The sequence below is a fragment of the Apus apus genome, chromosome 1 (genome assembly GCF_020740795.1).
Source record: "Apus apus isolate bApuApu2 chromosome 1, bApuApu2.pri.cur, whole genome shotgun sequence".
NCBI lineage: Eukaryota > Metazoa > Chordata > Aves > Apodiformes > Apodidae > Apus > Apus apus.
In genome coordinates, this window is record NC_067282.1 from 170,266,085 (window position 1) to 170,285,000 (window position 18,916).

At 38.6% G+C, this 18,916-nt stretch overlaps 1 protein-coding gene across 1 annotated transcript in view; it reads left to right on the top strand.

The window, feature by feature from the left end:
- Window positions 1–18,916, top strand: part of GRIP1 (glutamate receptor interacting protein 1) — a 226,280-nt gene that overhangs the window by 118,235 nt on the left and 89,129 nt on the right. Inside the window, exon 2 of the mRNA XM_051607939.1 lies at window positions 706–786. Within this exon, the coding sequence (XP_051463899.1) occupies window positions 706–786 (81 nt within the window). The remainder of the gene's footprint in view (window positions 1–705; window positions 787–18,916) is intronic.

Consider the following 18,916-nt stretch of genomic DNA (forward strand, 5'->3'; position numbering starts at 1 on the left):
TTCCCCTATCATCATTCTGCTCTTAAGAGGGATGTAGAAGTGACTCATTTTCTGCCTAATGCTGCCTTTAATTGATGACTCATCTGCTCATCCCACCATTAGTAGGTTCTTATGTGCTGAGGTTGATCAGGAAGTGTTCCACATAGGCTCCTATTTAGACACAGATTATTACAGTGCCATTCTTCAGGCATAAATATGCCTGGCCTATTTGGCAACAGCTTTCTGATGTTTTCCCCAATCAATTGATATCACAGAAAAGGAATCACCCACTGACAATTCCCAAAGGAAAAGGAGTGCATCTTTAAAGCCAGAATATTCAAAAGCTTCTGGAAGCCTTTTACTCCTGAACAGGGATGGTACCTCTCTCTTTCAAGTCTTTGACATGTGAAGCTTCCTAACATGAGAAAAAGTAAATTTCTATTATTAAGTTAAATCTGAAAAGGCCTTTGTATATCAAGCCTGTCATCAACTACATGTTATCTCCAGTTTGGGTTTTACCTCATCCTTTTCAGCTCTGCTATTCAAAGCCTTTGTCGTTGAGTCTAGAGATGCCATTGAGTCAGCATTCAGAAATACCCATTCTTGTCTAGCTCATATCAACTCTTTTGCTCTGCACTGCTAGTTCACACAACATTTGGGTAAAAATTATGTTGGTTTTAACATTATATTTAATGGTAACTGCAAGTGTTGCTTTTTTCTGTTTAGATGAGAGTCCTTACACAAAGTCTGCAAACCAGGCAAGGGCACCTGATGGAGCACTGTCTGTGAGGAGACAGAGTATTCCAGGTAAGACTTACTTTGCTTTTTATAACACCTAACTTGTTTGTGAACAGAAAGGTAATACTAATCAAAATTCACTGGCTATAAAAAGCAAATTAATTACAGTAGCTACCAAGCAACTTTATAGGGAAGCTTCCACAGGAGCTGTAAGGAATTCCCGCGGTTAAATTACCTTGAGCTTTTGCAATGAAGAACTTCTCTGACAAAGGTTGCACACAGGTGAAGTAACTGATGTTGCTAGTCTCACCTCAAGCACGGCAACCTCAGACTCAAAGGGAAGTTGGATTGAAACAGGAATCAGAAACTGTGAGGTCATGTCACCCATCTTCTAATGACTAAAGTTCATATTCTCTGCACTCCATGGCCTTATTATTGAACAAAGTCACACAGAGCACAGGAGGTTAAGGATACAGGGGATGGAGCTCAGACCTTTACCACTGCGTGGCTCAGATCTCACCTCAAAAGCTGTAATGTTTATGAAGGCCAAAGTACATGTTTTGTGGATGCTTCATGTGCATGTTTGTATGTGTATGAGAGAGAGTGAGCTGGATGATTTACTGTTGCTCGTAATAAACATTTTTGACTGTTGAAAATATCCAGGTGATTTTAAGATTGTTATTTTTGTGGTGGAATCAGGAAGATCATAACCCTTGTGAAATAACTTGACTACCAGTGTCCAATGCACAGTCATTGTTATGAGAAAATCTTTAGTTATACAAACACCAAACAGTTTTGTTTTTTTTTTCTCCAAGTCAATACTAAACAAGATTCATTATTTTTCAGAATGAATTAAGACCTCAATATGTGTACCTTTTTAGGTAATGCTTTAGCTCATAGCTCAGTAATATTTAATGTAATAAGCATCTACTTGTTTTTAATCTTTTACATTTTTTCATTGTGAAGTTAGTAATTGTCACTTATGATGTGATTACTGTATTTATAAAACACTTAACGCTAAGGTCTGCGTACAAACAAGTTCATGATTTCACATGACATTTTGAGAACTCATGATTTTCACTTATAAGGTTTGATAAAAATAGAACCAGTGCAGTTTTTGTTCAGAGAGTTTGATAAGATTAGGAATTTCAAGTGTTGAATAGTTGTCATGACCAATGAAGTTTTATTTTTTTCTGTTTAAAATTTGCTGTATATGCTGGGAGTTTTTGAGAACATTGCAGAGAAGTCTTTTGTGTGTGCTCTGCATAAGTCACAGTTTGTTCAGAGAGGTGATACTGATAAGTATTTTGTGAGATGTAACTGTTTCATTTCAGGTGTTCTGAAAACACTAATCTGAGTTTATGTAAGTTCTTAAGCTTTTAATATAGTAAAGGCGTTTATCTTAATGCATTGTTGCATCTCTAGACCTTAGGAGCTTCAAAGGATAAATGACATTGAGCTGGTTGGATAATTAAACAAAAATAATTATAACTTTTTCATGCCCTGACATACCTTCTAGCACAGTAGATGTTGTGGGTTTAGATACATAAATAGCTTTGTAAAACTATCTTTTTAATTTACTAAGTTTGTTGAGAACTAACATTTAGGAGTTGACTGGAGTTTCTGAAAATAACCTTTAAACATTTGTATCACTTGGACACTGAGAAAATTTTACCCCATATATCATATGTAAGATAGCACCTTGTAAATTGCATCTATTCTTGCTTGGTTGTGAGCAGTTGATCCACATTACGGATTAGTCTTGACACAGATGTGGAAGCATCCCAACTAGCCAGCTTGGCTTGGCAGTAGGAAGTGTACTAGTAGTATTAACTAGTAACGTTAACTCTTTTGAGACCCGAAATAGTACAGCTGCTTTTCTTGGGGACAGGGTCACATTTCTGATAGTATGTAGGTCAGCTCTAAATAGCTTTTGAATTGGCAGGTATGATGCAATGAACCTGGCAAATACTTCTAGACCTGATGGAGACGTGTCAGCTAGAGTCACAGTCAGTTACCCCTCTCCATGGAGAGCATAGGCTTTATGGAAAGCCTTCATTTCTATTCCCCTCGGTGGTATGTCTGATCAAACATCACATTCCTGAAGTCTTGTTTTTTCAAGCTTGAAGCATGGCAGTGCCGTTGACAGTATAGCTGTCTAGTCCACTTGACACTCTGTCATTCCTGAGACACAGACAGCAGATATCCTATTCCCAAGGAATGCTCCAGCCCTTGAATCAGCCCAGAGAAAACTTACGGGTTTTAGCGAGGTAAATGATCTTATACTGAGCTTCGCACAGGCTTGGACAGTCTATGGGGAAAAACAAACATACAAACAACAAAAAACTAGTGAAAATAACATCTCCAGGATGTGTGATATAAGTCTTCCAGAGTAGTGTGGGATTGTGTCATCTCCCTGTGCCTGATAGAAGTTCCTTATCTCATGACATTTGAATTCACTGTAAAGGATTCCAGTGATCCTTCCTTTGGTCAGATGTCAAAAAGGGGAGCTTTTGTTGCTGTGAGACCCAAAACTGCTACACTGACTGTAAACCCCAAGAGGTTGTTTGCATCCTTCCATGTGGAACTGTATTGAAAGTGCAGCATTGATGAGCAAAGACTGAATGCACAGAGAAGTCATATAATTCTACAGAGGTTACATGGAGCTCAGGCTTGGTTTATTTTACAGGAAAAAAAAAATGTTGAAATAATCATTTTATAATTAAAGTCAAATGAGCACATACTGTGAGATCAGTGCACTGAGTTTAATTCCTTTCATCCCTAGAAGCAGGCAATGGATTAAGCATCTCTGTGGAGCGGGGTTTGCTTGCTTAAGATGCAGAATGCATTATTCATGTGATGAGACTACATGTCATATTTATCATGTCTTCACATGGTGCAAAATCAACAAGCAACAGATCCTTTCAAAGGGATTTACAGAATTGATGAAATTATAGTTAATTAAAATTATATGCATTAATATAATTGCAGTTTGAAATTTGGACTTAATTTTGCAGATGTGTAGGAGTTTAGTTACAGTTATATATATATGATTGTTTGAAACATTACCTAGCTTTACCATCAGAATTTCTTAATGTAAAAGTGAGGCTTGGGGCCTGCAAAGAAAGAAAGAGAGATTTCTCATCTGAATCTTTTAAATTAGATTTTGACCAATATATAACAAAACCTTATTGCTACTCTGCCCATGTAGTAGGTTACAAAAGCCAAGGGGCTGTGTACTGTGCCCATTCAGGAAGCTGTCACTGTTGTAGTTCTTGGGCACATAAATGAGAGCAACATGTTTCAAAATTCATGGGTAAGAGCCTTCCCTCAGAATCACAGGTGCAGTTAAAAACACCAGTAATTAAAAAAAAAAAAGTGTTTGGTACCCACTTGGTAGCTAACCTCTTGAATCCCTAGGTTTAAATAGCTGTGGTTCCTTTTGAGTTCCTGGGCTGAGATTTCCTGCTGGCTTGTCAAGGGTGCAAAGTGCTGCCCAGCCAAGGGGAAACATTAGCTCAATAGCATTTGAGGTGAAGGTGTAACTCCTGTGGGAGCTTTAAAAGGCATTAAATATTCCAACACTACTGATATAATGTCAAGAGCTGATGACACTGTTAAAGAGGTGCTTTGAAATCACGGAGTCTTTAAGGTATGCTTAAAGACAAGTGTGTTTTCAGGGCTGTCCTGAATATGGACAGGATTAATCGCTGCTCACATGCTTTCCAGACTGAAATCCAATGCCCTCTTATCTGTTCTAACAACAGGGAGAAATCTGTGAAGGCTAATGCTGTGCTAAATGTTTGCTTCATTTGTTCATTTGTCTATTTGCAATTCACTCACTGAAAACTGGAGGGGTGGGAAGGCAAGAAATGACGTGCCGCAACCATAAAAATAAATATTCCATGAAACAAAAAAAAAAAAGACACTGGAACAGGTTTCCTAGGGAAGCTGTGGAAGCCCCATCCCTGAAAGCATTCAAGGGCAGGTTGGATGGGGCTCTCAGCAACCTGGGCTAGTAGGAGGCGTCCCTACCCATGCAGTGGGGTTGGAACTAGATCTTCAAGGTCCCTTCCAACCCAAACCATTCAATAATTATTATGATTATGACGATCAGGAAGGACTAGATGTTATAAATCATTCCCTTGACATTTTCTACACCATAAGGAGCCTGTGTTTCTCTCTAACCAATTTTTTCATTATTTGTCATTTGCAAGTTTTGTATGCAGTTGGAAGGATGTACTAAGAGGTCAGTTATTAAAATAAGCAACTCTATTCTGAAAGAAAATTGTGAAGACTTTGAAGCCTGAAATTAAAGTGACCAGATTTTTCAGTTCCTTTGTACATGCATGAATACTGCACTTTATTTCCACACTACCTGCTTCTTTGAAGCATGCTATAATGCAGGTTTCCTATTTCAGCACAATGTTTGATCTCAAAAATAGGGCTAGCCAGCAAACTGGAGGGAAAACACAGTGTGAATGTAGAGCCCTGAGCACATCCTCTGTGGTGGCTCAGGCTCTAGTATTGCTGTTACTCACAGATTTGGAGTCTCATTTTTGGGGAGTTTGTTAACAGACTTTTAATGCAAAAATGAGATGTTAAACATAATTATAAGGTAGGCTGAAATTTAAACTTCTGAGCTAGAAGGGAGCACACACAAATCAAAGAACCTTAAAATGCCTTGCCTGTTTATTATTTACAGAGCTGATACTGAAAAAATAATTACTGTATGATGTAGTGTCCTCAGTAATTGCTTAGGACACAAAATATTCCTAGGAGAAGTAAGGAAATACTAAATAATTGTAATAAAAACAATAATTAATGCCCTGGGAATTTTTAGGCTCTGAAATGTTTAAATACACTATGTATATGTCAGTAGAAAGCAGTAAGGCAGTTAGTTTCCTTCTGATCCTTGGCTCTGAGCACATACAGGTGCTATTTAACTGTTTACAAAAACAGAAAAGTACTTCTGTTTTTTTTTTTCCCTCTCCCTGACCCACAGCCTGCTGTGCAGCAAATGTTCATATTCTGTCTCAGGCTACACCAAATCTGGCTTTTCTGAGGGGTTTGTCTACTGCCCACAACAGAAAAACTTGAATGTAGGTCAACTGGAAGCTATGGAATTTTAAAGACCCCCTCTACTTTCTTCATTATGGTGTTGGGTGTTTTGTAACATATAGAAATGACTGTTTAATCCTGACAGCAAAAATGTATTGCAATAGGAAAACAAACAAAGGTTGTGAAGCAATAAGAAAATAATTGAAAGTTAAAATATATATGTAGCTCCAGGATCCAGTAGACATTACAGTTAGAGACAGAACATGTGATCCAGTTTCAATGTGCTTGAGTTGTCAATATAAAATCATATTAACTGAATTTAACATTTGTGTGTGCTGTGCTACAATTTAAGTGAGGAAAAGGTCTGTACAACCTAGTATAATACTAGAATAGATCGAGTGCATAATTTTTCCTTTACAAGATATACTCAGAAATAAGGGAGAATTATAGAAAGTAGTACAGTGAGACTGGAAGAATTGGAAAAAAAAATCCACATGGATTTAAAAAGAAATTAAAGACTTCTGATGTGATCCAAGGATACAAGTTTCATTAAATGACACTGCTTAGAAGGAAAGACGGCTCCCAGGTTATTGTTGCTGTAGTTCAGCTGTTAATATGTGAGCCTGATTCACAGTGACTGAAAAAATGTGACAGACAGATGAGCCATCCCTGGTGGGAAGATGTTTACCTATGTGCAAACACACCTCCAGAGCCAGTTTTGTTTTCCTCTATCATTAATCTGGCATTGACAAGACAGTGGGTGTTCAAAAATAGCTGTTCTCATGCTTGCAGTTAACTTGGTCCAGTTCCTTCAGACTCCTATGTCAAGTGAAACTTCAGAAGATGTAAACAATCCCATTATTTTTTGACTGACTGCTGCTAATTTCAGCCGCCCCCTTTGCATCACTTGCCACAGGGCATCCACCTTTTCCAGCAGCATTGCTTAACTTGTGCAGACCTCTGTCACCTTTTCCAGCCTCAGCAAAAGAAACCTGCCTTGCGTTTGACTTCAGCTTCCCTCAGATTTCATAAGCACTCTGATTTAAATGGATGCTGTGCTGTCTTGCCTTAATCCTTCATTCTGTACAAAAACATTAAACAGTTTTCACTGGCTAACTGTTTTTGCAGATTAAGAGGATGAGAAAACCTGTCACAGAATCATCTCTGACCTTTTTCGTAGTTCTAGTGGAAAGAATTCCTTGAAGAAGTGAATTCATTCAAGAAGTAAAACCTGAAAATAATATATATGTATGTATATAAATCTCAGTAAAGGCCAGGTTATGAAGTTGAAGTATGTGTCTACAAAAGCATTTTTTTCCTCAATTTTCATTTGTCTCATAGACAAATACTTGTACAGTGTACTTTTACACAGAATGCTCAGATTTGCCACTGACGAGATTTTTGGCATTTATTATCCATTAGCAATAACCTCTGCAGTCACAGTTATTATGGTAACTATCTTGGGTGATTTCCTAGCAGAAGCAAGTGTTTTGACCTATGAAATGCAGATCACAGGCTAGTAAGCTTTTCTGCACTTGAGGTGTTCGTTGTATCTGCAAAGTCATTTGCTGATTTTCATGTTTGATGAGAGGCTGCAGTTGCTGTGTCATTTACAGTCTTCCCTGTGTGATTGTTTAACCTGCTGGAGGTTTATCAAATGGTCTGTGAAGCATCTGCAGAGCTACATGTCTTTTCCTTCCCGTCAACACTGGAAATTCCTGAATTCTCTTTCACATACTTAGTGCTGAAAGAAATAAGATTTTTCCATTGTTGTCCATCCCTTCCACCAAAATAACTTTGTTGGGAATTATTTCATGTGTGTCATTCATGTAAACATGTTTCATACAAGGATAAACCCCACAAAAATTTGGCTCTGCTAGAAAATGAAAAAAACCCGCTGACTTCTTACCAGAATGAGATTGCTGATGATTTATTTAGACACTATCTTAACAGATCTGCTGCCATGCTTGTGCTTTTCAATACTGAAAAGGATTAGAATAGAGAACGATTTGATTTCATTCCTTTCACAGTAAGTGAGGAATAAAATACATTAAAAGCAATACTGTGCCTGAAGAACATGGTGCTTTTTCAAATATGCAGCAGAGGTGAGGTCTGAAAAATTATTTAACTTTAAGCAATTTTCACTTTTGTATAAAAGTTGATTATGGGCACAGCCAGTAGGAGGATTTGTTGCTGATGGTTCCAAATACCTTAATTTATGGATATTTGGAGTAAGTTGCATATATTTTTAACAAACTTCAGCCCTTCAAAATAAAATGTATTAAATTATTCCAGCTGCAGTTTTCCCCAGCAAAATCGGTTTAGCTGCATGTTGTATGATGAGGATGAAATCCCGTATAGTATCTATTTTAAAAATTGTGTCAGATATTGAGCCCTTGCACACACACATTTTGGGACAGAGATGGCAATTTTGAGTGAATCACTCTGTACTGATCAAATGTGTCTGCAGTGTGTATGTGTGCATGTGTTCCATTGGCACTTTCCTAGTTTGAGGCAAAAGTCCCCAGTGCCTGCCTTGCTGTCACTGTGACACCACAGAGTTTCTCAGGGGAGCCTGGCACCTGCAGATAGGCTGGTTTTAAAGCATTGGTGTGTCTCCTGAGGTTGAGGGTCCCATCTCCTGGTTGTTCTCCTGCACAACTTCAGCATGCTTTCCCAGATCCTCAAAGGGAAAACATCCTTTTGGTGGTTAGTTTCATTCATTTTCATCAAAGTGTTGGTGATGTCTGTTGAAAAATGTATTCTCCTTTAAAGACTTCAGCTAGAAGAGGGAGCAGGCTGTAGAGGACATGTGAGGAGAGAGAAACTAAGAAAAGCCAATCAAAGATGGCCAAGACTAGGCTAGAAAGAGAGGTGTGGAGACATGATATCTGAAAGAGAAGCTGGGCAGGTTGGATGAGTTTGTCAAGAGACAGGAGAGACATATGCTCATTAAAGGTCGTAGAAAGAGGTGAGAAGCACAGGGAGGTCTGTAACCCTGCACTAGTCCATTCCTAGCTGAACACAAGATTCATCAATCCCTATAATCTCAGCTGTCCACAAGAAGTTGTAAAACTTTCTGTGAAGCTGGACATTGACTGTCCCTTGCGGAGTAGAGGAGCACATTGCAGCTGCCAGAGGTTCTTTGTTGTTTCAGTAACTGAGAAGCTAAAGGTTGGTATTGACCTATTGAAAACCACCATATTTCCACAGGACAGCATGGCTGGGTTTTCCTGGGGGAGAAAAAGGGGTATCTTTAGAAAAATGGAAATTACATGAGAAGAAGATCCGTGAGGATACACAAGTTCCCCAGGCTATTCAGAAGTGAGGAAATGTATTTTTAAAAAAGCTTCAGGCATCATTCAAGAGAAACAATCCTCCTGGATCCAGTATCATGAGAGAGGAAGAGTAAGCAGTAAACCTGTGGATGCAGGCAGTCAGTAGACTCAGAAGGGGATAAACAAATTAACTGGCCAGAAATTAGTATGTAAATACTATGAAGACTGAGGAGCATTTTACCCCTAATGTGGCAGAACTGGTTGTTGGGGAACTGTGGCAGGACGAACTGAAAAAAGTAGGCAGACTTGCATCCTTTCTCTAAACGGGACCTCCTTTCTTGCTTTCCAAGATGAAGGAGGACTGGATAGAGTGTTAGTCTGACCCAGCAAGGCTTTCAGAAGTCCTGTGTCCCCCAGTGCTGTAGGCAGAAGCATTAGTCTAGCAAAAAAACCCAAAACAAAACCAAAAACCCAGGCATGTTCTTTTAAGGTCTGAGTAATTTGTTAATCTGAGAAATTGAGGATTTTTTTAATTATTATTATTTTTTTGTCATTTGCCTACTTGGGTCTTTTTGCAGTTGATAGATTATTTTTATCTTACAGTTATAGATAATTAACTTGACTTTTTAATGATGTTCCTAATGTATTTTCCAATACCTCTTTAAAGGAGTTAGTGCAAGCTTTCCATCTGCTTGGTTTTCAGTTTTGTTATTTTTTTAATCTCCTATTCAGTTTCTGCAATGATTATGAATTCAAGGCATGAAGACAGCAAGGGAATAATACATCATCTTCCAAGATAACAGCACTCTAACACCAAAATATGCCATCCCAGATCTGGATAATAGCTTAGATCTTTCCAACTGTATCAATGGGTCAAAGCCACTAACTTGCACTGTAAGCCTTGACTGTTACATCAAAATCTAATATTTTCTTTTGTTACAAAATTTTATGCCCGTTTTGCCAATATGAAGTGGTTTGAAGTGTTTCATGTGGATGTAGCAAAGGTTGTTTCTGTGCTTGTTTGTTTAATAGCATTTTCATGCGGCTTAGAATCAAAAGAGGGAGCGATTTTTGTGCTTGTGTGTATTCCTCATCACATCCCTGGTATCTGGAGCAAACAGAGACATGAATTTCTCATAGTCTAGAATAAAAGAGTTAGACATGTCTTTTTTGTGTAGAGATGTAAGACCACAAGTTAATTGTAACATCGTTACAAACTAGTTTTCGTTTGTGGTAAGAACAAAGAGCTCCTCCTTCCAGGTTTTACTGTATTTATTGTGAATTTACATGAAGTTTGTGAGTGAGGAGAGATCTTGGTGACCATCTATACTAGACATACAACTTTCCTGAGTTTACTTATATTTCAACTGGTATTTGAATTATATTTGGAGGAACATTCAATCTATTTAAGGTTGCCAGTGATACAAAATCCATCACAGCCTTTTGTGGTTAATTAGCCTCACTGCTTTTATTTCTAGCTTGAGTATGTGTGGTTGCAGCTTCATCTCATGCATGATGAAGAGTTGTTTCTCATCAAAATTCACTTCATCCTTTATAGATACCTCATTATTAAATCAGTGTTTAATCTCCCTTTTTTAAAGTAAACAAATTGTGCTTCTGGGATCTTTTTCTCCCAAGCATGTTTCTTTAACTATTCTGAAAGCTCCTTTCTGACTCTGCTGCCCTCTCTTTGGTTATTAATAATCTTGTTGAATCATGTTACAAGAATGAGAGAAAGCACTCAAATGACAGTCACTACTCCACCAAATACAAAGGTTTTCTAAGTATTACTGTGTAAAACTGTCTTGTTTATATATTCGTGGTTTGTATTCATTACTCTGGCCAGTGAGTGTTTTCATCAACTGTCAGGATTCCCAAATTTTAATTATTTTTGTAATTAATTTGCTGGGCACCTGTTCTTTTTATATACAGGTGCATACATTCATTCATACCTCTTATATTAATAGAGTGGGAGTCTTTATTAATTGTAGGTGATGCACAGGCTAGTAGGATGCAGATACTTATGTGTTTTATTTATTGTCCTTGTCTGAATTACAGATCTCTTTCTCACTTTCTATCTGTCTGGCCTTGGGAATCCACTAATGTTGTGTGAATAAGCGCATAAAGACACTTCACTAAAGTCTCACTTACTAAAAAACTGAAAAGAGTACAGACCAATGAATACTTTAATGGGTGAAAACAGCAACAAGGGCAAGATCAGGAGATTTCAATGCTCTTATTCACAGAAAACCTTGGTGAAAGGACACTGTGAATATCAATTGAAGCAGAAACAAGTGCCAAGTCTTCAATGCTAATTGATTCTATCAGTGAAGCAAAACAAGCCCAGCTTAATAGTTAACTGTGAGACAAGATCCTGCCAGGACCTTCTTCCCATATCAGCTGACATTTTGACCTGGAATACTTGTCAGATAATTGTTATAGAAATGAGCATTGACCTTTGAGGTAGTAAAACCCAAATGTCATACAAAAATGAGAGACACATGCTGCAGCTGAATTTTTTATATCACTGACAAACCATGAGTGATCATACCTCATACCACAGCTTGAATATTGATCCCCAAATATTGCTTCTGTAAACAAAAGTGAGAAGTAAAAAATTATAGAGGTCGTATAGGGAGATCTTTCCATTACACCAAGACTGCAACAAAATGGACCAAATCTATAAATAATAACTTATGCTGCAGTACAATTAAAATTAATAGTAATAATTTCTAAGTAACTTACATGGAATGTATTTACATGGGAGTAAAAATGTGCTCTTCCAAAATGTTTTCAGGTTGAGTTCTAGCTAAAAGATACATCATTAGTTCTGGAATGCTAAATTTAGCAAATGTATCTGCAAGTCATTGCAAACTAGTAGCTACAAAACTAGATGCCTAGTAAGGAACTTCTGCAATTTCATGGTAAGGATGGTGCCTAACTCTAATGAGACCATTAAAATCCAGAAGCTTTATTCCTTAGCCACTAACAAAAGGTAATGGTGCAATAGAGAAGATATAGTGGATGAGAACATAATAAAAATCATGTAGCTCGACTTACTTAATGCCACACCACAAAAATAATAGACAAGCTGTTTAAGTAGGTCTAGCTTAAGTGCTACCAGCCAGGATGATTGGACATGATTATAATGTATGGTAAGATGTGTTTTTCATGGTCGTGATGTTGGGAGTCTCAAAAGTATTTTTGACAAGTTGTGGCATTTTATAGTCCCCATTTTCTCTCTGTAAAATTTGGAGTAGAGTCTAGAACATTTTATATGCTGACCTAATGCATATTTTAATATATCCTCAACCTTGTAAATATGTCATTGACCAGTAGCCATTTTGTGGGGATCAGAAGACATGAGGGCATGCATTTTCCTAATGCATGTATGTTTTCAAAACAAAACATAAGCTCATCAAAATACGTGGCAGCAGTTAGCATGGGGCTGATATCTCTGTTGTAAGTTGGAAGAACTAGGAAGTACATGTAAGGTGTTTCTTAAATAAAACACATCATCTGTCCGGGTCTTCACTCGGGAAAAAACGTGATGAAGGTACATTCCTGTTATGGCTCAAGATCACCTGCTCTGAACATTGCTAAACCAAAAAGGGAAAGAAAATTCAGGGCAGAGATTCTTGTTACAGGCTTTCTGTAAGATGTATAAAGTAGGTCTTTCTTGGAAAATGCTGCTGGTGAAGCTGGGTTGATTGGAAATCTGAATTTTGCAGTATTTCCACATGAGCAAAGCTTCATGGTAGGCAAAGCAACATCAGAACAGAAGTGCTGTCTTTCTTCATTTGCTTGATGAATTAGTCTAATTTTTTTTTGCTATCTTTCTTACTCCATTATGTCTTCATCTCTCCTGGGAGAGTTTGACATTATATCCATACTTAATATAGTCATTTTGGGGACAATTTGTTAATGTAAATCTGCCCTTAGCAGAAAAGGGGTTTGGAGGTGGGACCTGCAGTGAGCTTAGAGGAAAAGTCCAAACAATAGTTGATCATGTTTTACAAATGCCAAGAAAAAAATAGGGTAAATGTGTTTATTGGGTTGCTTTGTTCAGGCAGAAATCACCTTTCCCATTTATTTTCAGTTAAAAAAAATCTTGCAGGTGACCTTCAGAATAAGCTGAGTTCTGGGAATCAAGTTAGATCCTGTCTAGAAACATTTGCTGTTAGTGATTCTTCTGAATTCTCCAGTGCGTAACACTGGGCAGTATTAGGTGACATCAGCTGCCTCTCCTGCTCTCCTACAAAAAATACTAAATTTATTTTAGGAAGTTCTAAATTATCTACAGATAATGCTGATCTCTGTTTTAATGAACTCTTTGTTGTGTAGTTACGAGTAAAAACATCTTATCATGCCAGACATTGTTTTTTGGTGTAAATCTTAGCTCCATAAGGTGCACTCAGACTGGTATGATATGCTGCCATGAACAGTGCTAAGGTGAGTAAGTGATGTTAAAAAAATGGCAGAAATGTTAAACATGTCTGCATGTTTGGCATGTGGTGTCTTCTATTATGTACGCACAAACTATAGGATGGGCAATAAGTCGAGGGGGGGGGAGCAGTAAAATCTGAGTAGCCATTATTAGTTAAGGACTCAAGTGACATCCTCAAAGGTTTCAGAAATTATAGCTGTAAAATATGCATCTCTAAGTAACATTAAATGTCATTAAACGGTCATTGTTACTGTCAAAGTGTTAATTTGACAGAAAAACAAAGGGTGGGATTAGGTTTTCCATATTTCAAAGGTCTAAGTCATGGTGCTTTTTTGTATTAAATCAGCTGAAAATGGAAGTTAAGGAATCCACTAAGGTTGATGCATTTGATAGTGTATTTGGGAGAGGCAAGCAATATACGATTTATGCTGCTGTGATTGCTTTAGTCTCATGAGTAAGCCTATCACATTTTTTCAAAGCAATTTAACTGTACAGTACTCCAAAGGAAAAAAATATTTTCATATGAGAATTTTTAGGTGAAATGAATGACAATTGCAGATGCTCAGTGCCTGATCTAGATAGAAGTTTCCCAGTGATGCAGAGCTGAGCTGGAAAACAGTGATTTATTAAACCTGGGGTAGCTCATAAATCCAGTGACGAAGGAGAACTGAACTGCAAATATACTACTCTGGTGTAGTGTCCTCAGCCTTTCGGGGCACACGACATGGTATACAGCTGGGAGCAGCCTGGTGTAAGCAGCAGTGAAGCAAAAAGATACAGGTCACAGTGAGCAGAGGTTTATTTCACTTCACCATGTGTTGGTATATCTGGAGCAAAAAGCAGTGACAGAATGCTCTGGTTTGTTTAACATTAAGAAGTTTTTTAGGAAACTGGAACCATGTCGGGGTAAATACTGGAACCATGTCAATGGTAAATATACAAACAATTTTTCCCAGTTCCGGTTAGCAAATTTTACTGTAAATGATAATACAGTATCTTCTGTGCTGAGGCCTCTCTATTGAGGTGATTTCATAAGCTTGAAACTGTTTAGAATGTTAATATTTCCTTTAAAAAGAAACCCTGGCAGTACATTAGAGGAGAAAGGGACAATCACATCTTGTGAGTTGTTTGCATGGTGTCAGCAACCTGAAGAAGTGCTCAAAGGAAGCAGTTTCTTTCTTTAAGAACAGCCTTGTTTAAGTGACAGCTTTCACAGACAATCTTACTTTAAAATAAGTGAGTGTTATCAACAGGTTAGCAGTTTCCCCTGCTTGCATCAGTGTGGAGATTCTGTACATTGCATTTTGCTTGAAACGAAGTATGTCATTGAAGCCTCCAGATAGTACTATTTAGTTGAATCTTTATCTGTTTCAGTCTAAGATTTTAGGTATTTCTTCAATTCACAGAGACACTTACCTGTCTTTGTCTTAACCTCCTGATAACTGGTAGGAGAGAAAACTGTTGCAACAGACATAATGAACAAGATGTGTGATGGAAGTAGACATGAACCAGAATTCATAACTAGCATGCCTTTAGTATTTTGGAAGAGTCAGGTAAGTGTAATTGTCTGTGTTCCTTTTCACCTGAAGTTTCTGGAGGGTAACAGCAAATGATGAAAGAAAAGCCAGAAAACTGTCTTGTGAAACATGCATCACATTTTGGAGACTGACAGGGGGAAGTCTTTTTTTTCCTGCAGCATACAATGATGAGACTGCTGCAGGATAACATAAGCCTCTTACATTGATGTCACATTCAGATTTTTGCTGAGATCTGCATACAGCCTCTTGAACTGACCTGAGATGCAAAATGTTCCATTTGTCTCACAGGCTAATACCTGCAATATTACTAGGTGCTAATGTGATTCTATTTCAGTTTCTGTGCTAATACTATAGCATACAATGGCTGTTTAGATGACAAAGAAATCACACAGGTACATTGTTGCAGCTGTGCATTTTGCTGTTTTGCTGCAGCGATCTGTTCAGCAACCTTGACTATCTACCAAGTTAGTTCATGCAAATGAATGCATCTGTCTTCATTCCTCTGCCATTAGTTCATTATGCAAACCTTAATCCTCAGGGAATAAGTACAGAGATTGATTAGAGAGTTACAGAGCGCAGGTTAGCAGACAAGAAATGCCTGAATTACTCCTTTTCTTCCCCCCCCCCCCCCTTTTTTTTTTTTTTTCCTGTTGGCAAACTTCTTTTACAGAAATAGTAAACCCTTATGTATTTTTGTCCTGGTTTGAGCTAGGATGAAGCCAGTTTTCCTTTTACTGATTTTTTTTTTTCCTTCAGTAAGTTTTCTTTTAACTAGTAGCAGAATGTTCCAGCTAAGACTGATAATGTTCTAACTGCTGGGTCTTCAAGGTCACATCTTTGCCCTGCCAGCTTAGGCACTATCGGGAGATCTGTGACCCCCCCATAAGAGGCTGAATTAGACAGACAGCAAAATTGGCCAGAGATATTCCATTCCATATATCTACGTAAGCTCAGAGGAAGGTCAGAGATCACAGAAGACAACTTCCTTCCTGCTTCTTCTTCTCTTCTCTTCCATCCATGGCCATCGACCCCCAGGCTTGAGCTTTCCTGACCCTCATCACTCTGTGCTTTCTCCAGCAGCAGCCTCGGGATATTTTGGGACTGTTTGCAGCTAACGAGAGTGCTGTGGGAGTTGCTGGGGGTGGGGGGAGGCAAGAGGCTTTTGAACATGTCTGAACACATTTGTATATAATTGTATATATATTTTCTTATATCATTAGTATTTAATTAAAGCAGTGTAGTTTAGTTTTCAATTCAGCAAAGTCTCTCTCTTTTTCTCTCCTTCCCTACCAGGGTGGGAGGGGGAGGGGATCGAGAGCATTGTTGTCGTGACAATTTTAAGTGTGTATTGACAGCTAAAGTCATCACTGTTCCTGTGATTTGGCAAATTTTTATATCAATTGGGAGCTTATTTTGTAGTTCTTTAGGCCTGTTTTTCCTTTGGCTTTAACTGTATTTTTTCTTCATCCTAAACGTTTAGTAAGTTAATAGTCCTTTTCTCACAGACATTTCTTTCTACTATAAACACCTAATAAAAATCCTCAGTGCATCCTATTTGTCAGATGTTGTTGCATGTTAAATTCCCCCTTAAACCATCCTTGTAACTTTTTATCAGCTTAGTATCAGACTGAAGTGTAGAAAAAGAATGAGTCACTGTTAGATCACTTTTCAAAACATTGATAGCTATGCATTCTTTTCACCCTTTTTTGAAATACCTTCTCCCAGAACTGAGCATTTCTGGATTGTGGTTTTCTGCAAAGGTAGAGAATAAGCAAACCATAAAGGTATCAGTGATCACTGAGGACAAAGGACAAAGGTAAAAACTGTAGGAATTATTCACTCTGGTTTTCAATTTTTTTAATTAATTCCTCATTTTCCCAAAAAATTTCTAATCTTACACTCATTTGTCATAATGAATCTCCCCCAGTACTACCAAGTAGAAAGAGTGTGTGTACCATTATTCTGGTTTGGTTTAGTGAGTTTTTTGGTAGTGGGGGAGGGGCCAGGCTCCCATAAGAAGCTGACAAGCTCCCCCTGCTCCAAACCCAGCCAAGGAGCCATTAGAGGGACAGTAGGTGTGCCTCTGCGATTAACATATGAAAGAACTGAAATGAGACCTGAGCAGAGCAAGCACTTAAATAAAAATAAGAGCTTTGCTGGGGAAGGAGAGCGGTGCTGGTGGTTGGTGAGGAAGAAGGGGAAGAAGGTGCCCAAGCAGAACTTTCCCTGCAACCCATGGTGAGATGGCAGCTGTCCCCCTGCACTCATGGAGGAACATGGTGGAACATTCCTTGAAGGCACCAGGAGGGGTGAACTTGGCCAGTGGACTTGGATTTTGTGGCCAGAGGATTTGCTGCCAGTGGACTTTGATTATGCAGCTGTGGAAGACCCCGGTGCCAGGGGAGTTTGTTCCCAAAGCAGCCCGTGACTCTGTGGGAAGCCCAGGCTGGAGCAGCTCCGGACCTCGTGGGAAGGACTCAGGAAGGAGAGGTTCGTGGTGGACTCTCTCCCATGGGAAGGACCCCGTGGGGAAGCAGGGAAGGACTGTAAGGAATCCTTCTTCCTGAGGAGGAAGGAGCAGCAGGAACCACCAGCCTGTGAACTGACTCTAAACCCCCTCCCCTGTCCCCCTGTGCCGCTGGGGGGAAGGAGGGAGAGAAACCGGGAACAAAGTGATTTGGGCCTGGGAGGAAGGGAGGGGTGGGGTAACATGTGCAAGCCCTGCTCTGTGTGTTGTCTGTGTCCTGTGTGTGTTTGATTAGTGTGAGATTAAATTATTTTTTCCCCAAATTGAGTCTGTTCTGCCCGGGACCTTAATCGGTAAAGAACCCTCCTTGTCCTTTGTCTCGACCCATGAGCTTTGTCCTGCTCATCCCAGAGTGTGTGTGTGTGGGGGTGGGGGGAGTTGAGTGAGTGACCATGTTGTCAAGTTGGGCCCAAACCATTCAACTTTGTATGTTCTATAAACAAAGATGTTTATGACCCCTAAAAATTGAAAATATCTGTTCCTTAATCCAGGTACGAGGAAAGGTTCTACTGGCCCATTCCTCCACATTTCAGTCATCATTTGAAAATTCACCATCCCTTATTCGAGTGCCTGCACAATAGTTTATCTAAAAAAGAGTGGCACTGTCACTATATTCTTTTCTGATCTTTGCTGCTTCACTTTTGCCGCTAGTGATCTCTGCTCTACATCATAAAAAGAAAAAGTGAGGTTCTGAATTTACTAAAGTGTTGAATTATATAGCAACTGTAGACCATGAAAGGCAACTCAAAGTATGTTTAATAAAAGTAAATGGCAGTTAAATGGAGAAATGGGATCTAATGGCATTATTTCTAAAACTTATCCGGTAGCCACAGGATTTTGAAACATTGGAAGAAGCTATGAAATGTGTCTTAAATGGCAAAAACCTAAGCGATTCAGTTTTTAATGTAAAATGGAAAGAAGATTAAGGGTTAGAGTTCTGTATCTACAGGGATATCCTGAATGTGATGGTGGTAGTATAATGAGATTTTGGTATTGAAGATTCGTTTACTGCCAATTCAGATAAAAATTATCTGCACACGTAGCAGATTTTCCATCACATGATGCTTTCAAAGCCATGTTGGGATATCTTTCTAAAGCTAATCTGTAGCTGCAGATATCGCTGTATCATGTTTCTCTGCTTATGCTTGAGATCAGGGGGAGAATTGTTCTCAGTGGTTCCTTCCTGCCTTGAAATGCGCAAATGTAATCAATCCTGTAATCCAATCTGACTGATCCATTTTGGTAACTGTAGTAAGCAGAGAAATTGGAACAGTCTGGCTGCACTTACATGAATAGTGTCACCTCAGTACAAATAAATGCTAATTAGCAAGATTTCTCCTGGTGCTAA